The sequence below is a fragment of the Rhinolophus ferrumequinum genome, chromosome 10 (genome assembly GCF_004115265.2).
Source record: "Rhinolophus ferrumequinum isolate MPI-CBG mRhiFer1 chromosome 10, mRhiFer1_v1.p, whole genome shotgun sequence".
NCBI classification, from domain to species: domain Eukaryota; kingdom Metazoa; phylum Chordata; class Mammalia; order Chiroptera; family Rhinolophidae; genus Rhinolophus; species Rhinolophus ferrumequinum.
The window spans coordinates 56,024,988-56,052,008 of record NC_046293.1 but is presented as its reverse complement, the minus strand read 5'-3'; the positions used below and the strand labels follow the sequence as shown (position 1 = coordinate 56,052,008).

Genomic DNA, 27,021 nt, shown 5'->3' with positions numbered 1-27,021 from the left:
GTGCTCAGGGGAAGTGAGCTGTCTTTGCTAGTCTCTAGTCTTTTCTTTAGTCTCCTGAGTGGGCAGCATCACCCTGATACAAACTGAGCTGAGATCTTTCCAGTTATGGAAGTTTACAGCCCTCCCTGATGGTGAAAGTAAGGACTTGTCCTTGGTCCCTGTTCAAGTTGGTCCTTTCTGCCTTTGGAGTCTGTATCTCTGTCTGGATTCTCCACGTGCAGCCAGCATGGGAGAACTTCAGCACAGGAGAGGCAGAGGCTATGTAACTGGGCACACAGGGTTGGGGACAGGGCATATCCATGGAGTGAGGGTCACAACTCTTAGTCCCGTTTTGCCAAAGTCATTTTTTTAAAAAAACTTTTATTTATTTTAAGTGTGTTTTTCCAGGATGCATCAGCTCCAAGTCAAGTAGTCTTTCAATCTAGTTGTGGAGAGGGCAGCTCATAGTGGCGGGGATCGAACTGGTAACCCTGGTGCTATCAGCATCGTGCTCTAACCAACTGAGCTAACAAGCAGCCCCTTGCCTAAGTCTTTCCATTCCATCCACCCAACCACTGGGGAAAGTTTTACTAGTGAGTGTGTCCACCATATTCCCTTCTCCATTTTCTTGGCCTCTGAGGTCAGACATCCCCTGTTGTCTCCGGAACACATTTCTGTCCCTGAAAGTTACTATATCAATCAGCAAGGGACTTCCTACTCATAACTTTTCCTTCTAATTCTAGAAAGTGACACACTTACTTTACTCAGGAAGGAATTCTGTGCTGAGCTATTCAGGGAAATCCAGCCTCAGAGACTAAGCCAGCTGCCAAGGTCACACAGTACTTGGAGCACAGATGGGTTTTGAACCCACGCGTGTCTTGATTCAAAGTGTATCCACTTTGTGAGAATCTCCAGGAGGTCAGGGAGGCCAGGGTCTGGAACTTGAGCAGGAAAAAGGTAAGAAGACAGCTCTAAATCATGAGATCATGGACACAGGGGCCTCCATATTGGGGGGAAAGTGATGGAGGTAAAGGTGGCTAGAGGGAAACAGGGAGGAGTGGGAAAACCAGGAGAAAGTGGTTGGGAAAATTATCTTCAGGTCAAAAGAAATGCAATGGCATCTGGCATCTACTAGAAATGGTATAAGTACACCCAAGAGCAGACAAGTTGGGGCCAGAATCAATAAAACAAAGCACAGTGAACAGGAAAAACCAGAGGACTCCATGCCAGAGAGTCTGGCGGTTGATGTGGTAACTTCCACCCAGTGTGTTCTTAGGTTCTGCTGTCTGAACACTGACCACATTCTTGTTTCTCCTCTGCCTGCCTGCCTGTCCCCTGCAAAGCCATGTGGCTCTACTTGGCAGTCCTTGTGGGCCTATACTACCTTCTGCGCTGGTACCGGGAGAGGCAGGTGGTAAGCAGCCTCCGAGACAAGTACGTCTTCATCACGGGCTGTGACTCAGGTTTCGGGAACCTGCTGGCCAGGCAGCTGGACCTGCGAGGCTTGAGGGTGCTGGCTGCGTGTCTGACGGAGAAGGGAGCTGAGCTGCTAAGGAACCAGACATCGGACAGGCTGGAGACGGTGATCCTGGACGTCACCAAGACAGACAGCATCGCTGTGGCCACCCAGTGGGTGAAGGAGCGTGTGGGGGACAGAGGTACAATGCAGGTTTCTCACTCTGTTTCTTCCCTGTCAGTGAAGGAGAGGCCCTTTGTCCGCTCTCTGGGGAAGAATCCCAATGTGTTTGCCAGGGCTTGAAGTCATGCTAGCTTTCTGCACCTCACCCAGCTTACCAGCCAAGCCTCTTCTCCTTCCACTGCCCTCCACCTCCTGACCTTGGATCTCTGCAGTTTCGGGGAGAGTTTGCCCTGACAAGGATTTGCCTTTGTCTGCATTTTCCTGTCTATGGCTTCCTCTCCTCTCTCAGCAGAGGTTCTGGAGTTCTAGATGCTGAGTGCCAGGGGGCGATCAGGGCCCACAGTCTGGAGGAGGGTTAGAGAAGGGGGCACTGGCCTGAAGACTTACATGGCTGGCTGGTGGCAGCGCTGGAGCCGGGCTCCTGTTCTTAGCACGTTAACATGTTCTTGCTGGTGTCCCATAATTGTCTGACCAGGGAGCTGATATCACCCATGTTCAGGTGAGGACCCTGAACTTGTAGGACTTGTCAAAGGAAGGTCAGAGAACTAGTGCGGGGTCACTTCCTCTCTCTTTCTTTTACTGCAGTTGTGCCTGCTTTATGATGGGAAAAGAATAAAAACATCAATTGCCTTTGTCTAAGAATAAATGCAAAACATGAGCAATGTGAAAAATAGAGAAAAGCACAGGGATAGAGAAAACTCACCCATAATTTTACTACCTAGAGATAAGTGCTGTTAACATATATACATATGGTATTATATTTTGCACATAGTGTGTATTCTTTTCTTTGCATTAAAAGATGAAGGGAGGCCGGTTAGCTCAATTGGTTAGAGCGTGGTTCTAATAATACCAAGGTTGCCCGTTCCATTCCCACATGGGCCAGTGAGCTGTGCCCTCTAAAGCTAAGATTGTGAATAACAGCTCTCCTGGAGCTGGGCTGCGGTGAGCAGCTGGAGGTTGGCATGGGCTATACCGTGTGCTGCCATGAGCGGCTGGTGGCCAGTGTGAGTGGCTGACAGCCAGCGTGAGTGGCCGGCAGCCATCGTGAGCAGCCAGCAGCGGGAGAGACTGCTGTGAGCGGCCAACCAACCCACGACTGGTGACCGACTGCCTCAGCCGTGGGGGTGGTGGTGGTGGGGTTAGTGCAAGGCTCATAATACCAGCATGGGCCAGGGAGCTGTGTCCTATACAACCAGACTGAGAAACAACAGCTTGAACTGGAGTGGGGGTCGGGGGGGCGCAAGAAGGCAGAAATAAAAAAAGAAAAATTTCCAAGTAGCAAAGGAAATTTAAAAAAAAAAGTGAGATATTATACAACATAATGAAAAATTTCAAAAACGTTAATTTAAAATAAAATTCAAATTTTCAATTACAGTTTATATTCAATATTATATTAGTTTTAGGTGTACAACATAGTGATTACATATTTATATAACTTATGAAGTGATTCCCCCGATAAGTCTAGTACCCCCCTGACACCATACATAATTATTACAACATTAATAACTATATTCCCTGTGATGTACTCTACATCCCCGTGACTATTTTGTAACTGCCAATTTGTACTACTTCTTTTTTTATTGAGGTATATTGGGCAACAGTGTGTTTTTCCAGGACCCATCAGCTCCATGTCAAGTCGTTGTTTTTTCTTCAATCTAGTTGTGGAGGGTGCAGCTCAGCTCCAAGTCAAGTCGTTGTTTTTTCTTCAATCTAGTTGTGGAGAGCACAGCTCACTGGCCCATGTGGGAATCAAACTGGCGACCTTTGTGTTATGAGCACCGTGCTCTAACCACTGTGCCAACCAACCACCCCAATTTGTACTTCTTAATCCCTTCACCTTTTTCACCTAGCCCCCCAATTCTCCTCCCACCTTCCAACCATCAGTTTATTCTGTGTGTCTATGAGTTTGTTTGTTTTGTCTTTTAGATTTCACATATAAGTGAAATCATATGGTATTTGTCTTTCTCTGTCTGACTATTTCACTTAGCATAACACCCTCTAGATCCATCCATGTTGTTGCAAATGGTAGGTTTTCATTATTTTTTATGGCCAAGTAATATTTCATTTGTGTGTGTGTGTGTGTGTGTGTGTCACAGCTTCTTTATCCAATCGTCTAAGGACACTTAGGTTGCTTCCATTTCTTAGCAATTGTGAATAATGCTGCAATGAATACAGGGATGCATATATTGTTTTGAATCAGTGTTTTGGAATTCTTTGGATAAATACCCAGCAGTGGAATTGCTGAGTCATAAGGTAGTTTTATTTTTAAATTTTTGAGGGACCTCCATATTGTTTTTCATAGTGACCGCACCAATATGCAATCCCACAAACAGTGCACAAAGTTTCCCTTTTCTCCACATCATTGCCAACACTTGTTGTTTATTGATTTTTTTGACGATAGCAGTTCTGACAGATGTGAGGTAATATTTTATTGTGGTTGTAATTTGCATTGCTCTAATGATTAGTGAATGTTGGCCATCTTTTCATATGCTTATTGGACAGCTGTATGTTCTCTTTGAGGAAATATCTATTCAGGTCCTCTGACCATTTTTTAATTGGGTTGTTTGTCTTTCTGGTGTTAGGTTGTGTGAGTTCCTTATATGTCTTGAACATTAAACACTTATCAGATGTATCATTGATGATATCTTCTCCCATTCAGTAACTTGTCTTTTTTTTTTTTTTTTTTTTTTAAGATTTTATTGGGGAAGGGGAACAGGACTTTACTGGGGAACAGTGTGTACTTCCAGGATTTTTTCCAAGTCAAGTTGTTGTCCTTTCAATCGTAGTTGTGGAGGGTGCAGTTCAGCTCCAGATCCAGTTGCCATTGTCAGTTGCAGGGGGCGCAGCCCATCATCCCTTGCGGGAGTCTAACCAGCAACCTTGTGGTTGAGAGGATGCACTCCAACTAACTGAGCCTTCCGGGAGCTCAGCGGCAGCTCAGATCAAGGTGCCATGTTCAATCTTAGTTGCAGGGGGCGAAGCCCACCATCCTTTGTGGGAGTCGAGGAGGTGAACCAGCAACCTTGTGGTTGAAAGCCCACTGGCCCATGTGGGAATAGAAATGACAGCTTTCCACATTAGGAGCATGGAGCTCAAACTGCCTGAGCCACTGGGCCAGCCTGTCTTTTTGTTTTGTTGATGGTTTCTTTTGTGGTGCAAAAGCTTTTTAGTTTGATGTAATCCTATTTATTTACTTTTTCTCTTGTTTTCCTTATCTGAGGAGAGATATCCCTTCCCAAAATATTACTAAGTGCCATGTCAGAGAGTTTACTGCCTATATTTTTTTCTAGGAGTTTTATGGTTTTGGGTCTTACATTTAAGTCTTTAACCACTTTTGATGTTTTCTTGTATATGGTATAAGAAAATGATCTAGTTTCATTGTTTTATGTGTCTGTCTAGTTTTCCCAACACCATTTAATGAAGAGACTGTCTTTACCCCCATTGTATGTTCTTGCCTCCTTTGCAATAGATTAATTGACTACATAACCGTAGGATTGTTTCTGTGCTCTCTATTCTGTTCCATTGATCTATGTGTCTGTTTTAATGTCAGTACCATGCTGTTTTGATTACTATAGCCTTGTTGTATAGTTTGATATCAGGTAGCATTATACTTATACTTACAACTTTGTTCTTCTTTCTCAAGATTGCCTTGGCTCTTCTGGGTCTCTTGTGGTTCCATACAAATTGTAGGATAATTTGTTCTAGTTGTGTGAAAAATGCCATTGGTATTTTGATAGGGATTGCATTGAATCTCTAGGTTGCTCTGGGCAGTATGGACATTTTAACTATGTTAATTCTTTCTATCCATGAGCATGGTATGTGCTTCCATTTATTTGTATCTTCTTCAATTTCTTTCTTTAGTATCTTACAATTTTCTGAGTACAGGTCTTTTACCTCCTTGGTTAAATTTATTCCTAGGCATTTTATTTTTTGATGCAATTGTACATAAGATTGTTTTCTTAATTACTCTTTCTAATAGTACACTATTGGTGAATAAAAGTGCTACCAATTTCTCAATATTAATTTTCTATTCTGCTACTTCACGGAATTCATTTATCAGTTCTAATCATTTATTGGTGGACTCTTTAGGGTTGTGTATATAGTGTATCATGTCATCTGCAAATAATGACAGTTTTACTTCTTCCTTTCCAATTTCGATGCCTTTTATTTCTTTCTCTTGTCTAATACAGTGGCTAGGACTTTCAATACAGTGTTGAATGGACGGGTTGAAAGTAAACATCCTTGTCTTGTTCCTGATCTGAAAGGAAACGAAAGTGTTCATTTTTAATGATTGAGAATATTCTCTTTTTATGAATAGCATTACTTCCTAAACAGTACCTAATGGTATGATATGAAATTGTTTCCTACATATTCTTCATCACAATCAACAGAAATGATGTTTGGGAAACTTCCTTTTACTCAAATCTCTATTCTATAGCTATGTGCATTGATTGGGTTCTTAGAAGAAAAATACGCATATGTGGTGGGAGAATATGATTCCTATAAGGTCCAGGGCATGTCTGAGCGGGCCAGGGACTCAACTCTCTGGGTCAGTACTTCCGGAGTCCCCATTGACAGCCCTTGCCCCGTGTCCTCATAATCCCTGCTCTTGTAGCCCTGAGGTCTGTGGTGGGTAATAATACTTTATGTGCTTGAGACTTTGTCTTTGTGTTTTGCAGAGAAATGTCCATGAAGTTGGGTGCGGTGAGCCCAGGAAGGTGGTGGGGGGAGAATGGCTTCCTGTGCAGGTGGGAGGAGAGGGTGGCATTGTCAGGGGCTGAGGGCGAAGTCTATGCCCTAAGGTGGGGAGAGGCAGTTTTGGGTCCCCCTCAAAGTCTGCCCTTGGAATTCTTCGAGGTTCCTGCAGGAACAACGCTCCATATTGCAGCCGGGTGTGTCAAGGCTAGTGCCCTGAGCTCAATCGCAGGCCAGTTATGCATGTTCCCCCACATCTGGAATTTCAGGTCTCTTTTACCCACCCAAAGAGTTGCCAGATATGCACCATCTTTTGTCCTTTTGTGTTTTATTTATTGTGCTTGACTTCCTCTCGTTGTCTTCCTTCCTCATTCTCTCTCTCGTTGTGCCTCTCTCTTTCCCTCATCGATAGTTATGAAGCACTCACTAAGGAAGCAAGTTCATAAATCGGGAAATGATGACGAATGTAAAATGTCTGCAAGGACAACATTAATGTGTGAAGATCCAAACATGACTCTCCACACTTGATCCACACTGTGGATCTTGATCCACACTGTGGACTCCCTAGATCTCAACATTATTGCTGCCTCATTAAATCTGGATGATTGCCCTCTGTCTTGCAGGCACAGGGCTGAGTCTCAAAGAAAAAAATCAGGAGGAAGTCATCATTTTTCACCCAGAGTTTACAGGGTCTGCACTCCCCCAAACCCTTCAGACCGTATGTTATCTGTTCTACCCACTCCCCGTCCACCTCCCCCATACTGCGCTCATTCAGTTGGAAGGTGAACAGGAATCATAGCTGTGTCCTCACTACAAGGTCACAGCACAGTATTGCTCTCTCCCCACATGTGCCCAGGACTCTGGGGCCTGGTGAACAACGCTGGCATCTCTGTGCCCACGGCACCCAATGAGTGGCTGACCAAACAGGACTTCATGAAGATACTCAACGTGAACCTGCTAGGGGTGATTGAGGTGACCCTGAGTCTGCTGCCCCTTGTGAGGAAGGCGAGGGGCCGTGTGGTCAACGTTGCCAGCGTCTTGGGTCGTGTGTCCTTGTATGGTGGGGGCTACTGCATCTCCAAGTACGGCGTCGAGGCCTTCTCGGACTCCCTCAGGTATGGACCGAAACAGAGACCCTCCCTCCATACGCCTGCCTCTGCGCTTCCAGGGGAGCCTTTTCCTGGGTGTTCATTTCATACAGCCTCAGAGGCTCCTCCTTCCACATCCTTCTTTCTTGTTTTGTGCCAGAAATTCACTGGGAAGCTCCTCTTTATCCTTGGGTGTCTGGATGGGCCCCAGGTCAACAGAGTTTCATTCCACCTCTTGGCACTGGAGAAAAGCCCAGTTAGAATAAGTCAGAGACAGAATTGTAACCGATCTAATTTGGCTGCACAGCACATCCACGTGTACGAGTGTAACTGCCACAATAATCGGGTTCGGGAGCTCTGTTGGCAGTGTAACCCCAGGGAAGCATTTTATTCAGGGGAGCTTCTTCATCACAGCAGCAGTAGAGACTGCACTGGCTGTAGGGCAGAGGGTGGCTGTGGTGTGGAGGAGCTGAAACTGCAGGCGGAGAGATGCCCCTTAGAGGACAGATGGCTGGAGGTGGAGTGGGTGGGAGCGTAGAGGGAGGGGACTGAGGCCTATGGGAAAGATGTAATTGGCACAGCCTGTTGATGCACTGAGAGTGACAATCATACGAGATACGATTTGGGCATGCCTTGAAGCACAAGTGGTAGGATTTAGAGCTATGGGCACATGTACGTGAGATATTTGGAAAAACACTCAAACTCTATAGAGAGGGAATTCCGTCATCATAAGTTTTCACCCCCTGGCATCTGCATTTCACATCTCCCCTGACATTTTCCCACCGCCATCGTATATTGGTGTCTTATTGTTTTTTCATGTGTTTTGAACTTTGTTTTGCAAGTCCTCTGACGTCCTTGCCCTTCTGCCTGTGTGCCTGGCAGGAGAGAGATCTCCCATTTTGGCGTGAAGGTGGCTATCATCGAGCCCGGTTACTTCAAGACTGCTGTGACTGATACTGAGATGATATCTAGGACTTTCCGGGAGAGATGGGATCGGGCCAGCGCAGAGGTCAAGGAGGTCTATGGGGAGAAGTTCCTGGTATCCAGTGAGTGCTTTGTGGTCTTGGGGAAAGAAGCCAACTATTTCCTGGAAACGGGTCCATCATTAGAACCTCTTACATTCTCACGTCCATCCTCCAAGGCCCTGACCTGGAGGGGACCTTTACATCCACCCACATAGTTGCGTGGTCAACTGGTAACCTAAGGAAAGGATCCAGGCTTCTTTGATCTGGCACCACTGTCTCATCTGAAGCCCTCATTATGTTGAGGAGGGGATTAAAGCCAGCGAGAAAAGACACCTGAGGACTCCAGGCCAGCTGGCGTTAGAGCATCTGGTTTCCAGCTCTTAGATTCGCAGTGTTTGTAGAGACCTCCAGTGTAAGGATCTGATAGTCTCGGGAATAGAGCCTAAGGCAGTTAGTGTGCAACTTTTGCTCCGGGGTAGCAGTTGGGGCACTTTCTAAGGAATTTGGGTGCATTTAGTTTAGGGGAGTCAGGAATTCTGGAAATTCACTCTTTAAGTTGATCTTATTGTGGGAATGGCTCGAGGTGGGAATATATCCGGATTCTTTCTCGTTCTGGACAGGCATGAAAATGATTGAATTGATGAAGAAACAGTGTACGCAGAATCTGTCCTTGGTGACGGACTGCATGGAGCACGCCCTGACCGCCTGCCACCCTCGCACCCGATACTCAGCTGGCTGGGACGCCAAGTTCATCTATCTTCCCCTGAGCTACATGCCCACCTTCCTGGTGGACGCTATGATATCCTGGGGTTCCCCACGGCCCGCCAAGGCCCTGTGACCCAAGACTGGGGTTCATGGTAAGGCAGAGTTGGGTAATGTGTTTGGGAGGGGATGCATCAGGGGTGCAAATATGGAGGCTCTCCGGTCTCAGGGGCACCTACTCCACCACCCTCCCCACCTCACCTGTTTCCTTCTTGGACATTACTCAGTACTCTGGGGATATTAGCAGGAAAGGACCAAGTTTTGCAATTGAGAAGCATGTATCCAAACGCGCACATCTGTGCTTTGTTCCTTAGCAGCCTCTAAAAGCTCTGAGCCACATGGCCCTGCTGGCACCATGAGGACTCCACATTTCGGGAGTGTGTGAGAAGCTGTGAGCATCTCTGGCCTCCTCCTCAGAGTGTGCCATGATCTGTCCTGTCTCCCCCTCCCACAGTGTGGCCTGGGTAGGTGAAGGCCCCCTTCACTGAAGAAATCTTTGGATAGTAGTGGAGGCGTGGAGTGTGACTACAGGCCTGAGCCCTCACCCTCAGGTACCAACTCAACAAGGAGGACTGTCATCTAAGAGTTTGATATATTCCTAATCCTGGAGGAATAGCTCTCTATGGGATCCATAGAAAATCGATAGGCACAGCAAATAAAGGGCTTCATGTGATGACTAATTATCATATTGTCCTCACTGTGTAAGAGATCTATGTTGTCCATAGAAACGTCTGGGGCCTTATGTCACTTTATCGTATGTAATATTGGAGCCAATTCTCTGAAATTGCTGACATTCTCCAATGTAATCCAATATAATAGAATCAGCACTGTCGTGCGGGGCGTCAGGTGGGGTCTCTGGTCCCGCTCCTCACATAAGAACGCAGGACATGGTGAGGCCAAACAGGAACACCCACGGAGCCATAAGTAGGGGAGTCATATCTCTATACTCTCGCTGGCGTCTGGGTTGGAGACACAGGAAACAGGAGCCACACAATTCTCAACCCTCACTGTGCCGCTTGCAGGCTCAGCCACCATCTCCTTGCTAGCTCCCCCCTTTTTTTTTTTGCTACTAGCCTAGCCACGGCAGTTATATTCATGGCTAATGGCTCACTGGTTACAGCTGACGGCCAACTAGCCACAGCTGCTGGCCATTTGATCACAGTCGATGGCCATTTACTACCTGAGCCAGCACCTTTCTATGTGAGGCCGAGAGCCTGGAAACTGCTTTTTGGGGCTTTGTCCCCACAAGCACCCAAACAGGTTTTTGTATTTTATTTTCTCATATTTATAAGCGACTCACTGCTTCCAATCATTCATATTTATTGAGCATTTACTGTGTACCAAGCACACTAGAACATACTGAAATCATCTCTCCTGCACTGAGGAACTTATATCCCAGAAGAACATAAAATATACCTTTCTTAATATGGTTATGTTAGTTTGGTGCTTACTGAGGAAACATTCTCTAGGGTCATCTTTTGTTGTAATTTAACCCCGTTATTCTTTAGAGAATTGAAGAGGAAGCGTTTCAAGGCAGGCAATGAGAAACTATTCAAATAGGTAGATGTGATATGCAGAAGAGCCCTTCAAAGACGTTCATGTCCTAATTCCTGGATCCTCTGCATTTGTTACCTTACATGGCAAAGGAGAGTTAAAATTACAGATGGAATTAAGATGGCTAATCATTTGATTTTATGATAGGGGGATTGACTGGATTATCCATGCAGGCCCAATGTAATCACAGGGCCCTTAGAAGTGAAAGAGAGAGGCAGAAAAACAGGTCAGGACCATGTGATGTGAGAGGGAGTCAACCTGTCTTTGCTGCCGTAAAGACAGAGGAACAGGGTGCAGCCAAGGACTGAAGGTGGCCTCTAGTCTAGATCCTGGAAAAGATGGAATGAATTGTTCCCTGGAGCCACCGGAAAGGGATACAGTCCAGCAACACCTTGGTTCTAGCCTAGTGAGGCTACAGCCTGTGTCAGACTTCTGACCAATAAGACTGTAAGATAATAAAGGTGTGGCCTGAAGCCAGTAAATTTGTGATGGTTTTATTAATGCAACAATAGAAAACAATACAGTAGGGATTAGAGGAACCTGAGCATAATCTCATCAAATGACGAGGGATTTGCTGCGGTAAATAAGATGAGGAAATAGTTTGTGAGACATCAGCAAAGGACCTAGAGTGGCAGAGGATGAGTAGTCAAGATCATGTATCCTTTCTCTAAGTACAAAGCCACCAAAGTAGAAATGGTTGGTGACCAGATGGAAAAAGAGAGAGAAGGCTAAAAAAAGAGGGTAATATCCTACACCTGACTAATAGGAAGAATAAAGATTCCTTGAGAAATCCACGAAAATTAAGAAAATTCCAAGGTGAAAAAAAAGGTATCAAGAAATTCTTAAAATCTTGTCATGATTGTTACAGATTGTCATGATAGGTCGAGGGCATGTTGTCTTCCTTAATTAGAAAAAGTTGTACTCTAAAACATAAATGACACACATTACTTTATGCAGATAGACTGTCCCCACTTCCCCCCAAAGAAAGAGAAACTGATTTTTTTTTTTTCGAGGAGAGGGGAATGGGACCTGGCTGAAAACAGTAGTATTTATATTAACAGTATCTTTGTCCTTGCAATAAACTTTATCCTGAGACTTGGTAAAAAGCATATTAGCTCTCAAGAAGAATAAGAAAAAAATTTTTTAAATATATAATTTCCTTTAGAGAATTTTTAGACGCCGAATACTAGTCTACATGAAAAGCTGTGGAGAAAGTAGTTCTTAGCTTGGTCTCAATTTTCTCTCTGCCTCCTCAGTCAGTCATCGGCTGTTTTTTTTCTCACCACCTTCAGTATTTTGCTCAATACCTGAGATCCCCTCCAAGAGAAGCAGTGGGCTTCTTTTATAACCAACTGGGAGAGGATTCCTCTCCTCCATGGGTCATTCAGCTCCTTGCTCAGTTCCAGACTCCTGTAGCCACCGTGTCAATACAGTGCTCTGCTCAGCCAGTCTGACCTTCCTCACCAGCCCGTTTTTACCCCTCAGTGCATGTTCTGGGTCTGAAGTAGGTGGTGGCAGACAGAAGGGGACACAACTGTCTGGGGGTGCAATGATGAGGCTGGGACTCTGTCTCAGGGTCGCGATGATCATAGACTCTGCCATCACTTTGACTCCTGGTCTTCCTTGCCATGGCTCACCCAATTAGTCAGTGTCACTGGCTTCAGAGTCCCTTTCTCCCACTGTCACCACATTCTTTAGGTCCTTCAGGCTCATCTCATCACCTCCAAGTGCCTGGTCCTGGGAGTTGAGGGGAAAAGGCCTGACACAGGGGCGGGGGGTTGCTCCCTCAGTCCTTGACTCCCACCATTTGCCTGGTCGCTGAGGAGAAGCAGGGCCTGCTTGCAGCACAGTGGAGGCTTCCCAGTGGAACCCTGGTACTGACTTACTTCTCAAAGAGCAGAGAAAGCATCCACAATGGCAAGTGTTCTAAAGTACGTATGTGCTCTAAGAAAAGGGTGTGGGTAGTCTTTTTTCTTTATTGCACTAAGGAGAATTAATTTTTTGCTTTTTCTTTGCATTTACATTCCAAGTATCTGATGTCCACAACACAATTCTCTCAGTAGTTACATTATTAGCCCTGGGGCCCTTGATCATTTTACTTCCAGGTAATTGGTGTCCCATGCCAGCAGCTTTCTCCATGGAAAGACGCTGCTGCCTTCTCCTTCAGGACACTTCAGGACAGTGGAGGTACATCTACCTTGGGGGAAATCCTTTCTTTCTCATGCCCCTAATACATAGACTCAACTAGAAGTAGAGAATTCAAAAGAGCTGATGACATGGAATTCATTTGTTTTCAAGTTTGGCGGGCATAGAACCAGATTTTGCTTTGTCTTGACGCCATGAATTTATCTTGATTGTCTTTGCCTTAAAATACAAGTTAAAAGTTTATATGTGCCCAGTGAGTTGACTCTGTCTCAGAGAGGCAAGGATGTGGGTCTAAAGGAAGAAGATTCCAGTGCCTTAGTGGAGGTCAGGGGATGAACAAAGTGACCTGACAAGGATTTGAGAGAGAAGTTGCATCATCATTGCCTCTACTTTCTTTCACAGATGTGAGGGGCAAGTGTTTTCTTTCCAAGATTTATCAAGTAACTGGGGGACACAGGATTAGATAGAAGACAAATAAGTAGAGGTCGCCAAGGCCTGGGCAGGGACCAGACCCTTCCCTCAGGGACATCAAGCCTCCTCTTTCCCCACCAGTAACTTCTATGAGTCCCCTTCTTTAGAGTCACCACCTCCATTCTCTGTCATCTCCCATTTTCCCAAGCCCAGATCCCCACCTCACACCCCTCCAGTGGAGGAGAGTTAGAGTCCCTTCTGAATCCTGGGATCATTTTCAGCTAACCTTTAATGAGCACCTACTATGTGCTGGGCAGGAATCCCCTTAATTTTCCAGTGTTTCCTGAGTCCCCAACTCTCACTGTCTCCACTATTGTGATGATATTCTGAGTGTGGCGGACTCACAGAGAGAGCCTTTGTACAAAGTGATGCAGATTCCTGAGCTGAGTACAAATTGCCACGTGTCCTAGTTTTCCTCCTTTAGTTTAAAATCGAGGACATGGAGCCTTTAGGGGAAACTTATGCTGCAGAACAATATCACTGTTCTTCGTGATAAGAGAGAGTGAAGTGAGATATTGCGGTGCCATTCATCCTCAAGCCTGTAGTGAGGGCTTAGAGTGAGACACAAGACTTCTGAAGATACGAAGGTGACTGGGAGGACCCTCAACGATCTCTGAGTCCTTCAATGCTTTGGTCTCAGCCTACTCAATGTCAATGCATGTCTCCCACTCAAATGCCAAGCAAGAGCTTCATGTTTAATATTACACACACACGCACACACACAGCCAGACATACCAAACAAACTGAATAAAATGAAGAATCATTGATTCACTTTATAGCTTCAAGTGTATGAGTTCAGAAGGCTTAGACTCGCCCCACAAGTCCTCTCCAGGATGTCAGAGAACTGCAAGGTTACAAAGCTTTATCCCTCAATGGTGGGCTCTACGTGGGGGACAACGCTGCCCCAAGATGGGTGCCATGCACCAAAGGGTGTGTTCTGACTCCAGGATGTCTATTTGACAAGGTGGAACAACAATGGCGGTGCAAAAAAGTCCAGTGCAAACCAGCCCAAGTCCTCACGCTAGACCTTCAACAAAGCCCCATCCATCCTCCTTCCAGGCTCCCTCCTTGGATGGCTGGACCTGTCAGGGGCTGCGATCCAGGCCATGAGAGTCCACAGGGTGCCACAAGGATGCTGCCCTCACTCTTTCCCTTTGTGGTCCTAGCCTTTTTGAGAAGTACTAGGTCAATGACTCCGACTCCCCACCCACAACTGTCATCCTCTGCATACTCTGGACCTTCACATCTGCAGGCAGGAGTGTATCTTAACTTTTTTGGATCCACACACCAGGTAGTAGGGCTGGGGGCCTGTAGGATTGGAAACAAGCTTGCACGACGAACCCTCACTCTCTGCCATTTCCAGCACTGCTTTTTGTTTTCTAAGCCTCCTCCTTTTCAAGACTCATACAAGGTATAGAACCGGGAATAGGTAGGTGGTGGACGCCCTGACTCTTGACAGAAGTCCTCGCTGAGACTCCGTGGGGGCCGCCAGGGGGCGCAATTCTCTGTTCCACTTGCCTACATTGCTCAGGGCGTTGCCCTGGACCCTGACCACACTGCCTCTGCCTAGCACTTCTTGTGAAGGATCTCGCTGCAGAGATTCACGGTGAGACTCCACCCTCGGGTGTCCCTGAAGGATTTCTCATTCTAGTCCCTGTAACTCCCAGGTGAGTGTCACCCGGGTTCCCTTTCTCTCTTACTACTTTCCTGGACACCTTGTGATTGTTCCCACCTCCAACGGCTCTGGAGCTCCTGGCACCTCCCCAAGCAGTCATATTACTTTCAGGGCTCACAGGAGTGAAGCAGCAGGATCGAGAGCTGGGGGATCTCTGCTTCATGACCCTTGGGAATTTAGAAGGAATGTGGTCACTGAGAAAGAAAATTTCCGGTTCCTTCCCAGTAAAAAAAAAAACACACCATGACCTTGTCCGATAGCAGGGTTTGGTGTCTGGTTAACGTTTCAATGTCACCTTGGCCTTCTGAGAGTTTCCAGGGCTCCTTCCTTCCTCCTTGCCTTCTTCCTCCCCACTTTGGCAAGTTCTTGTGGGAGGGCGCTGGCAGTCACCACAAGAATCTGGGACAGGCTGGTTTGTGCAGGATCAGCCTGTACCATGCTGCTGCCACCTCACAAATTGAGAGACAAACACTCTCAAGACGTTAGTCAAGTACCTGCAGATAAAGGTTATACACAGAAGATGAATCTGTGCCCTGTCTTTTCTGTTTGCTGGCATATGTCCGGGGCATTTGAGTCTGATTTCTGTGGGGAAAACTGCCCTTCCCTGTCCCAGTGCCTCTTCTCTTTCCTACTTACCAGTCAGAACTGTGATAAGGGTAGACAGTGAGGGGGACACACAGAACTTGAAACTGGCTTCTTCTGTCCCTGCCCCACTCCCAGCTGTGTTCCACTCGCTGTTCCTTTTATGAAATGCTTTCCTCCACTTCACCCTGATGGCCCTCAGGAATAGCTATTGTGGGCTTCAGTCTCTAGTTCTTTCTTTAGTTTTCTGAGGGGGCTCCCTCCAGCTGCCCATCATCACCCTGATACAAACTGAGCTGAGACCTTTCCAGTGACAGGGATTTACAGCCCTCCCTGATGGCTAAGGTAAGGACCCGTTCAAATCGGTCCTTAGCCTTTGGAGTTGTATCTGTCTGGATTCTCTATGTGTAGCCGGAGGGCCTCAGCACAGGAGGGCCAGAGGACCATGTACCTGGGCACACAGCGTTGGGGACAGGGCATATTCATGGAGTGAGAAGGTCACAACTCTTAGTCCCAATTTGCCTAAGTTTTTCCATTCCATCCACCCAGCCACTAGGAGAAGTTTCACTATTGTGTCCACCCCATTCCCTTCTTCTCCATTTTCTTTGCCTGAGGTCAGACATCCCCTGTTGTCTCTGGTCAGACATCCCCTGTTGTCACTCTTCTGCCACTGAGAGTTACTGTATCAGCAGGGTGTTCCTACTCTTTTAACTTCTTCTAATTCTAGAAAGTGACACAACTTACTTTACTAAGGAATGAATTCTGTGCTGAGCCATTTAGGGAAACCAAGCCTCAGAGACTAAGCCAGCTGCCAAGGTCACAGAGTACTTGGAGCACAGATGGGTTTTGAACCCACATGTGTCTTGATTCAAAGTGTATCCACTTTGTGAGAATCTCCAGGAGGTCAGGGAGGCCAGGGTCCGGAACTTGAGCAGGAAAAAGGTAAGAAGACAGCTCTGAACCATGAGATCATGGACACAGGGGCCTCCATATTGGGGGGAAAGTGAAGGGGGGAAAGGTGGCTAGAGGGAAACAGGGAGGAGTGGGAAAACCATGAAAAAGTGGTTGGGAAAATTATCTTCAGGTCAAAAGAAATGCAATACCATCTAATAGAAATGGTGTAAGTGTACCCAAAAGCATACAAGTTGGGGCCAGAATCAATAAAACAAAGCACAGTGAACAGGAAAAACCAGAGGACTCCATGCCAGAGAGTCTGGAGGTTGGTGTGGTAACTCCCACCCAGTGTGTTCTTAGGTTCTGCTGTCTGAACACTGACCACATTCTTGTTTCTCCTCTGCCTGCCTGCCTGTCCCCTGCAAAGCCATGTGGCTGTACCTGGCGGCCTTCGTGGGCCTGTACTACCTTATGCGCTGGTACCGGGAGAGGCAGGTGGTGAGCAACCTCCGAGACAAGTACGTCTTCATCACGGGCTGTGACTCAGGCTTCGGGAACGTGCTGGCCAGGCAGCTGGACCTGCGAGGCTTGAGGGTGCTGGCTGCGTGTCTGACGGAGAAGGGAGCTGAGCTGCTAAGGAACCAGACATCGGACAGGCTGGAGACGGTGATCCTGGACGTCACCAAGACAGACAGCATCGCTGTGGCCACCCAGTGGGTGAAGGAGCGTGTGGGGGACAGAGGTACAATGCAGGTTTCTCACTCTGTTTCTTCCCTGTCAGTGAAGGAGAGGCCCTTTGTCCGCTCTCTGGGGAAGAATCCCAATGTGTTTGCCAGGGCTTGAAGTCATGCTAGCTTTCTGCACCTCACCCAGCTTACCAGCCAAGCCTCTTCTCCTTCCACTGCCCTCCACCTCCTGACCTTGGATCTCTGCAGTTTCGGGGAGAGTTTGCCCTGACAAGGATTTGCCTTTGTCTGCATTTTCCTGTCTATGGCTTCCTCTCCTCTCTCAGCAGAGGTTCTGGAGTTCTAGATGCTGAGTGCCAGGGGGCGATCAGGGCCCACAGTCTGGAGGAGGGTTAGAGAAGGGGGCACTGGCCTGAAGACTTACATGGCTGGCTGGTGGCAGCGCTGGAGCCGGGCTCCTGTTCTCAGCACGTTAACATGTTCTTGCTGGTGTCCCATAATTGTCTGACCAGGGAGCTGATATCACCCATGTTCAGGTGAGGACCCTGAACTTGTAGGACTTGCCAAAGGAAGGTCAGAGAACTAGTGCGGGGTCACTTCCTCTCTCTTTCTTTTACTGCAGTTGTGCCTGCTTTATGATGGGAAAAGAATAAAAACATCAATTGCCTTTGTCTAAGAATAAATGCAAAACATGAGCAATGTGAAAAATAGAGAAAAGCACAGGGATAGAGAAAACTCACCCATAATTTTACTACCTAGAGATAAGTGCTGTTAACATATATACATATGGTATTATATTTTGAACATAATTTGTATCCTTTTCTTTGCATTAAAAGAAGGTGAGGAATTATACAACATAATGAAAATTTCTTCAAAAACGATAATTTTAAAAAAAATTTAATTTTTCAATTACAGTTTATATTAAATATTATATTAGTTTTAGGTGTACAGCGTAGTGATAAGATATTTATATAACTTATGAAGTGATTCCCCCGATAAGTCTAGTACCCCCTGACACCATACATAATTATTACAATATTAATAACTATATTTCCTGTGATATACTTTACATTCCTGTGACTATTTTGTAACTGTCAATTTGTACTTCTTAAGCTCTTCACCTTTTTCACCTAGCCTCCCAACCCTCCTCCCGCCTGCCAACCATCAGTTTATTCTGTGTGTCTATGAGTTTGTTTCTGTTTTGTTCATTTGTTTATTTTGTCTTTTAGATTCCACATATAAGTGAAATCATATGGTATTTGTCTTTCCCTGTTTGAGTGTTTCACTTAGCAAAATACTCTCTGGGTCCATCCATGTTGTTGCAAATGATTGGATTTCATTCTTTTTTATGGCCAAGTAATATTTCATTTTTGTGTGAGTGTGTGTGTGTGTGTGTGTGACAGCTTCTTTATCCAATCGTCTAAGGACACTTAGGTTGCTTCCATTTCTTAGCTCTTGTGAATAATACTGCAATGAATATAGGTATGCATATATCTTTTCCAATTAGTGTTTTGGATTTGTTCGGACAAATACCCAGAAGTGGAATTGCCGTGTTGTGAGGTAGTTCTATTTTTAATTCTTTGAGGAAACTCCATACTTTTTCCACAGTGACCACACCAATATACAATCAATCCCACCAACAGTGCACAAGGGTTCCTTTTTCTGCACATCATTGCCAACACTTGTTTATTTATTTTCTTAAAATATTTTTTTAATTTAATACAGAGGAGAGCTTGGACGCAGTTCCCCACTGATTGTTGGATTTTTTATTTTTTTTTAAGGAGGGCGCAGCTCACTGTGGCCCACGGGGGGATCGAACCGGCAACATTGGTGTTATCAGCACCGCGCTCAACCAACTGAGCTAACTGACCACCCCATGTTTGTTGATTTTTTTCATGATAGCTATCCTGACAAGTGTGAGGTGATATTTTATTGTGGTTGTAATTTGCATTCCTCTGATGATTAGTGATTTTAACCATTTTGTCATATGCTTATTGGACACCTGTATGTTCTCTTTGAAGAAATGTCTGTTCAGGTCCTCTGCCCATTTTTAAAAATTGGATTGTCTTTTTGGTGTTAAGTTGTGTGAGTTCATTATGTTTTGGATATTGACCCCTTATCAGATGTATCATTGGTGAATATCTTCTCCCATTCAGTAGCTTGTCTTTTGTTTTGTTGATGTTTTTTTTTTGCGGTGCAAAAGCTTTTTAGTTTGATGTAATCCTATTTGTTTATTTTTTTCTCTTGTTTACCTTAACTGAAGAGACATATCATATATATATTACTAAAAGCCAAGTCAGAGAGTTTACTGTCTCTATATATATTTTTTTGGAGTTTTATGGTTTTGGGTCTTACATTTAAGTCTTTAACCACTTTTGATGTTTCCTTGTACATGGTATAAGAAAATGATCTAGTTTCATTGTTTTATGTGTCTGTCTAGTTTCCCAACACCATTTAATGAAGAGACTGTCTTTACCCCCATTGTATGTTCTTGCCTCCTTTGCAATAGATTAATTGACTACATAACCATAGGATTGTTTCTGTGCTCTCTATTCTGTTCCATTGATCTATGTGTCTGTTTTAATGTCAGTACCATGCTGTTTTGATTACTATAGCCTTGTTGTATAGTTTGATATCAGGTAGCATTATACTTATACTTACAACTTTGTTCTTCTTTTCAAGATTGCTTTGGCTCTTCTGGGTCTCTTGTGGTTCCATACAAATTGTAGGATAATGTGTGCTCTAGTTGTGTGAAAAATGCCATTGGTATTTTGATAGGGATTGCATTGAATCTCTAGGTTGCTTTGGGCAGTATGGATATTTTAACTATGTTAATTCTTCCTATCCATGAGCATGGTATGTGCTTCCATTTATTTGTATCTTCTTTAATTTCTTTCTTCAGTGTCTTATAATTTTCTCAGTACAGGTCTTTTACCTCCTTGGTTAAATTTATTCCTAGGTATTTTATTTTTTGATGCAATTGTAAATAAGACTGTTTTGTTAATTACTCTTTCTAATAGTACACTATTGGTGTATAAAAATGCCATCAATTTCTCAATATTAATTTGATATCCTGCTACTGTACTGAATTCATTTATCAGTTCTAATCATTTATTGGTGGACTCTTTAGGGTTGTGTACATATAGTATCATGTCATCTGCAAATAATGACAGTTTTACTTCTTCCTTTCCAATTTCGATGCCTTTTATTTCTTTCTCTTGTCTAATTCAGTGGCTAGGACTTTCAATACAGTGTTGAATGGAGGGGTTGAAAGTGAACATCCTTGTCTTGTTCCTGATCTGAAAGGAAACGAAAGTGTTCATTTTTAATGATTGAGAATATTCTCTCTTTATGAATAGCATTACTTCCTAAACAGTACCTAATGGTATAATATGAAATTGTTTCCTACATATTCTTCATCACAATCAACAGAAATGATGTCTTCGGAAACTTCCTTTTACTCAAATCTCTATTCTATAGCTATGTGCATTGATTGGGTTCTTAGAAGAAAAATACGCATATGTGGTGGGAGAATATGATTCCTATAAGGTCAGGGCATGTCTGAGCGGGCCAGGGACTCAACTCTCTGGGTCAGTACTTCCGGAGTCCCCATTGACAGCCCTTGCCCCGTGTCCTCATAATCCCTGCTCCTGCAGCCCTGAGGTCTGTGGTGGGTAATAATACTTTATGTGCTTGAGACTTTGTCTTTGTGTTTTGCAGAGAAATGTCCATGAATTTGGGTGCGGTGAGCCCAGGAAGGTGGCGGGGGGAGAGTGGCTTCCTGTGCAGGTGGGAGGAGAGGGTGGCATTGTCAGGGACTGAGGGCGAAGTCTATGCCCTAAGGTGGGGAGAGGCAGTTTTGGGTCCCCCTCAAAGTCTGCCCTTGGAATTCTCCGAGGTTCCTGCAGGAACAATGCTCCATATTGCAGCCGGGTGTGTCAAGGCTAGTGCCCTGAGCTCAATCGCAGGCCAGTTATGCATGTTCCCCCACATCTGGAATTTCAGGTCTCTTTTACCCACCCAAAGGGTTGCCAGATATGCACCATCTTTTGTCCTTTTGTGTTTTATTTATTGTGCTTGACTTCCTCTCGTTGTCTTCCTTCCTCATTCTCTCTCTCGTTGTGCCTCTCTCTTTCCCTCATCGATAGTTATGAAGCACTCACTAAGGAAGCAAGTTCATAAATCGGGAAATGATGACGAATGTAAAATGTCTGCAAGGACAACATTAATGTGTGAAGATCCAAACATGACTCTCCTTGATCCACACTGTGGACTCCCTAGATCTCAACATTATTGCTGCCTCATCAAATCTGGATGATTGCCCTCTGTCTTGCAGGCACAGGGCTGAGTCTCAAAGAAAAAAATCAGGAGGAAGTCATCATTTTTCACCCAGAGTTTACAGGGCCTGCACTCCCCCAAACCCTTCAGACCGTATGTTATCTGTTCTACCCACTCCCCGTCCACCTCCCCCATACTGCGCTCATTCAGTTGGAAGGTGAACAGGAATCATAGCTGTGTCCTCACTACAAGGTCACAGCACAGTATTGCTCTCTCCCCACATGTGCCCAGGACTCTGGGGCCTGGTGAACAACGCTGGCATCTCTGTGCCCACGGCACCCAATGAGTGGCTGACCAAACAGGACTTCATGAAGATACTCAACGTGAACCTGCTAGGGGTGATTGAGGTGACCCTGAGTCTGCTGCCCCTTGTGAGGAAGGCGAGGGGCCGTGTGGTCAACGTTGCCAGCGTCTTGGGTCGTGTGTCCTTGTATGGTGGGGGCTACTGCATCTCCAAGTACGGCGTCGAGGCCTTCTCGGACTCCCTCAGGTATGGACCGGAACAGAGACCCTCCCTCCATACACCTGCCTCTGCACTTCCAGGGGAGCCTTTTCCTGGGTGTCCATTTCATACAGCCTCAGAGGCTCTTCCTTGCACATCCTTTTCTCTTGTTTTGTGCCAGAAATTCACTGGGAAGCTCCTCTTTATCCTTGGGTGTCTGGATGGGCCCCAGGTCAACAGAGTTTCATTCCACCTCTTGGCACTGGAGAAAAGCCCAGTTAGAATAAGTCAGAGACAGAATTGTAACCGATCTAATTTGGCTGCACAGCCCATTCACGTGTACGCGTGTAACTGCCACGATAATCGGGTTCGGGAGCTCTGTTGGCAGTGTAACCCCAGGGAAGCATTTTATTCAGGGGAGCTTCTTCATCACAGCCGCAGTAGAGACTGCACTGGCTGTAGGGCAGAGGGTGGTTGTGGTGTGGAGGAGCTGAAACTGCAGGCGGAGAGATGCCCCTTAGAGGACAGATGGCTGGAGGTGGAGCGGGTGGGAACGTAGAGGGAGGGGACTGAGGCCTATGGGAAAGATGTAATTGGCACAGCCTGTTGATGCACGGAGAGTGACAATCATACGAGATACGATTTGGGCATGCCTTGAAGCACAAGTGGTAGGATTTAGAGCTATGGGCACATGTACGTGAGATATTTGGAAAAACACTCAAACTCTATAGAGAGGGAATTCTGTCATCATAAGTTTTCACCCCCTGGCATCTGCATTTCACATCTCCCCTGACATTTTCCCACCGCCATCGTATATTGGTGTCTTACTGTTTTTTCACGTGTTTTGCGTTTTGTTTTGCAAGTCCTCTGACGTCCTTGCCCTTCTGCCTGTGTGCCTGGCAGGAGAGAGATCTCCCATTTTGGCGTGAAGGTGGCTATCATCGAGCCCGGTTACTTCAAGACTGCTGTGACCGATGCTGAGATGATATCTAGGACTTTCCGGGAGATATGGGATCGGGCCAGCCCAGAGGTCAAGGAGGTCTATGGGGAGAAGTTCCTGGTATCCAGTGAGTGCTTTGTGGTCTTGGGGAAAGAAGCCAACTATTTCCTGGAAACGGGTCCATCATTAGAACCTCTTACATTCTCACGTCCATCCTCCAAGGCCCTGACCTGGAGGGGACCTTTACATCCACCCACATGGTTGCGTGGTCAACTGGTAACCTAAGGAAAGGATCCAGGCTTCTTAGACCTGGCACCACTGTCTCATCTGAAGCCCTCATTATGTTGAGGAGGGGATTAAAGCCAGCGAGAAAAGACACCCGAGGACTCTAGGCCAGCTGGCGTTAGAGCATCTGGTTTCCAGCTCTTAGATTCGCAGTGTTTGTAGAGACCTCCAGCGTAACGTTCTGATAGTCTCGGGAACAGAGCCTAAGGCAGTTAGTGCGCAACTGTTGCTCCGGGGTAGCAGTTGGGGCATTTTCTAAGGAATTTGGGTGCGTTTAGTTTAGGGGAGTCAGGAATTCTGGAAATTCACTCTTTAAGTTGATCTTATTGTGGGAATGGCTCGAGGTGGGAATATATCCGGATTCTTTCTCGTTCTGGACAGGCATGAAAATGATTGAATTGATGAAGAAACAGTGTACGCAGAATCTGTCCTTGGTGACGGACTGCATGGAGCACGCCCTGACCGCCTGCCACCCTCGCACCCGATACTCAGCTGGCTGGGACGCCAAGTTCATCTATCTTCCCCTGAGCTACATGCCCACCTTCCTGGTGGACGCTATGATATCCTGGGGTTCCCCACGGCCCGCCAAGGCCCTGTGACCCAAGACTGGGGTTTATGCGTGGGCAGAGCTGGGTATGTGAGGGAGGGGATGCATCAGCAGGAGAAAAGTAAAGTGGAGTCTTTTCACTATATTTTCAGTAATGCTTTTTAAGTAAAATTAAGTAATTGAATTAAAGAATATGCATTTCTTTAAGGCTAAGGAAAGTTTTTGAGCAGGGGATGGACTAATATTGCAGGGCTTTCTTTTCTTTCCCATATATCCAGGGTCAAACTCTGTCTGCCCTCCCCCCCACCCGACTCCCCGACACCGTCTCCAGCTCACCGAATACCCTATGCCTTCTGACTTGAGGCTATGGGTCTGAATCACAATCTTTGTTGCATCTTTTCTCCCCGTCTTTTTCAAAGAGTTTCTCTGAAAGGTGATTGGGCTGGGGACGTAGGGTGATGGGCTGAGGGTGGACTTTTGGGAGGGTGAAAGGAATCAGTGACACTTTCTGGGGCCAAGTGTGCAGTCTACATTAGGGTGTGGCATGAGGCCTTCTCGCCTCCTCCCAAAGCCTGCCCTGGGTATTCACTGCTGGGTGAACTTTGGAATTTCTCAGCACAGGGAGAACTTGGCTTCCTTAGCAGCTATTGCCTTGGAAGTGAAGCAGGTTGTTTCAAAACTGTCCCCTGATGTCTAATGAAGTCCTTTCTCTAATTACCCCAATCTTGGGATTTCAAGTGTGTCTTTCCCAACCAGGCTGTGGAAAGTAATTATTCATGGTTTTTCTTTTTCTTATTTCTTTTTTTCCTCTTCTTTAGTTTTCCCTGAATTTCATCTGTCTCTTACCTATTTCTCTCTACCTGTCTTTGTCTCTCTCCTATAAGGTATTGCTGAACACTGCTCTATTGTCTCAAACTCTGTGCATGCATTTAACAAAGATGGTTTTTTTGCCTGTTGGGTTCCAGGCACCAAGGAACAGAAAAATGAGAAGTATCATCCCTGCCATCCAGTAGCTCAAAGAGTTTGCAAACCATGACACTCCGTAGCCACCATGTCCCTATTACCTCTTCTCTACTCTTTTTCCTTATACCATGTAGCACATTGTTGACTCAATAAATAAATAAACTTAATTGGAATGTGAATTGGAACCATAGCTATGTCCTCATTGTATGGTCACAGCACAGTAATATTCTCTCCCCATTGTGTGCCCAGTACTCTGGGGCCTGGTGAACAACGCTGGCATCTCTGTGCCCAGGACACCCAATGAGTGGCTGACCAAACAAAATTTCATCAAGATACTCGACGTGAACCTGTTAGGGGTGATTGAGGTGACCCTGAGTCTGCTGTCCCTCATGAGGAAGGCAAAGGGCCACATTGTCAACATCTCCAGCATCTTGGGTCATGTGTCCATATACGGTGGGGGCTACAGCATCTTCAAGTACGGTGTCGAGGCCTTCTCGGACTCCCTCAGGTATTGGACTGGGACAGAGACCCCCCCTGCATACTCTTACTTCTGTGCTTCCAAGGGAGCCTTACTCAGGGCATCCATTTCATGCAACCACAGAGACTCTTCCTTCCAGATTCCTCTCTCTTGCTTTGTGCCAGGTAGTCACTGGGAAGCTCCTTTTTATCTTTTGCATGTCCAGATGGTCCCTAGGCCTATAGAGTTTGATTCAACTTATCCAGGCCCTGGAGGAAGGCCCACAGTTAGAAAGTGCCTGTGGAAGAATTGGAATCTGGATAACTTGGCTGCAGAGCCATGTCCTTAATTCCTATAATATTCAGCTACATGCAGCCCTTGAACAGGAAGTATAACATTTTGTCTAAATTCTATAGATACTTATGTGAGTGCACAATTATTATGTTTGAGGATAACAAGATTTTATCCTTAAACTAAAAACTCTGGCAGTTGAGAAAGGGACAAGAGATACAGAAATTATGTGCGCATCTCTTGTAATGGTTGTGATCATGGTAGCCATGGTAGCCATGGTAGCCAATGGAATGAGGGGAATGTTCTGAGCTGAGAATTGAAGAACTGAACTTGGCAGCATGGCAAAGTGAGACAGGAAGGCTTCCTGGATATGGAAATGTCAGTCCAGGCCCAGGATGAGTAATGATTGATTGCTTATGCTGAGGGTTCCTTCAGGAATAACCGTCCAGGCCTGGTCTGGCAGGAGGGATGCTGGAAAGTGGACATGCTGGACTCATGGAGGGATGTGGGCCCTGGATAGGCCGTGGACCTTCATGTGTTGGCAGCAGATCTCCTTGGAACAGATTAAATCAGGGCAGCTAATTTGTCAAATCAGCCTCTAGAGAACCCACTGGCTGGAGGGTAGAGGATGGCTCTGAATATGGGGGAGCTGAAACCACAGGCAGAGAGATGCTCCTCAGAGAACGGATAGCCAGGGGGTTGACTAGAGCAGGAGAGGGGAGGGAGGTGACTGAGGAGTACAGAGGAGGTAAAGAGGGCAAATTCTGGAGATTGATAGGATTTGAAGGAAAATAGGAGGAGACAGCATTTAAATGGTGCTTTGCAGTGGAATAGGTAGGATTTAGAGCTAATAAGCTCATGATTATAAAATATATGGAAAAGTATTTCAACTCTATCCAAAGACTATGCCATCTTCATAAATTTTCTCCCCTTGACTGCTGCCCTTCATAATTCCCCAAGCTTTTAAGCTTATTGTATTCCAGTCTTTTTTGGGATTGTATTATTTTTGTTTGTTTCCCAAGTCCTCTGAAGTCCTTACCCCTTTGCCTGTCTGCTGTGCAGGAGAGAGCTCTCCTACTTTGGGGTGAAGGTGGCTATCATCAAGTCTTGTTATTTCAAGACCAACATGAGCACCCTGAGATGTTTCCTCAGGGCTTTCAGGAGAGATGGGATCAGGCCAGCCCAGAGGTCAAGGAGATCTATGGGGAGAAGTTCCTGGCATCCAGTGAGTGTGCTGTGGACTATGGGGAGAGAATCTAACCATTTTCTGGAAGCCTGGGTCCATCATTAGAGCCTCCTACAATCTCAGGTCTATTCTCCTGGCTGACCCATTCACACAGTGGGGACATTTATCTCCATCCTTATGGTTCTGTGTGGCCAATTTGTAACCTAAAGAAAGGGTTTAGCAGGGGTTGGCCAGGTGGCTCAGTTTGTAAGAGCACAAGCTCTGAACAACAGGGCTGCCAGTTCAATTCCCACATGGGCCAGTGAGCTGCGCCCTCCACAACTAGATTGAAGAAAACAAGCTGCCACTGAGCTTCTGGAGGGGTGGCCGGATGGCTCAGTTGGCTAGAGCACGAGCTCTCAACAACAAGGTTGATGGTTCAATTCCCTCATGGAATG

The 27,021-nt window shown here is 45.9% G+C and overlaps 2 protein-coding genes and 1 pseudogene across 3 annotated transcripts; all 3 read left to right on the top strand.

Moving 5' to 3' along the window:
* Nucleotides 1-1,243: 1,243 nt before the first annotated feature.
* LOC117028452 (retinol dehydrogenase 16) lies at nucleotides 1,244-10,002 on the top strand. 2 transcript variants are annotated; one of them, XM_033117036.1, is made up of 5 exons: nucleotides 1,244-1,637; nucleotides 7,170-7,428; nucleotides 8,284-8,447; nucleotides 8,987-9,223; nucleotides 9,583-10,002. In XM_033117036.1, exons 1-4 carry the CDS (start codon nucleotides 1,325-1,327, stop codon nucleotides 9,202-9,204), a joined length of 954 nt encoding a protein of 317 aa, XP_032972927.1. In that variant the 5' UTR covers nucleotides 1,244-1,324; the 3' UTR covers nucleotides 9,205-9,223; nucleotides 9,583-10,002. The 2 variants fall into 2 exon arrangements, with proteins under 2 accessions (XP_032972927.1, XP_032972928.1); XM_033117037.1 differs by lacking the exon at nucleotides 9,583-10,002 and adding an exon at nucleotides 9,443-9,554.
* Nucleotides 10,003-13,612: 3,610 nt separating this feature from the next.
* LOC117028451 (retinol dehydrogenase 16) lies at nucleotides 13,613-24,817 on the top strand. The gene is made up of 5 exons (XM_033117035.1): nucleotides 13,613-14,965; nucleotides 16,877-17,191; nucleotides 21,705-21,963; nucleotides 22,819-22,982; nucleotides 23,522-24,817. Exons 2-5 carry the CDS (start codon nucleotides 16,879-16,881, stop codon nucleotides 23,737-23,739), a joined length of 954 nt encoding a protein of 317 aa, XP_032972926.1. The 5' UTR covers nucleotides 13,613-14,965; nucleotides 16,877-16,878; the 3' UTR covers nucleotides 23,740-24,817.
* On the top strand, nucleotides 23,790-26,658 carry LOC117028835 (retinol dehydrogenase 16-like; annotated as a pseudogene).
* Nucleotides 26,659-27,021: the final 363 nt, after the last annotated feature.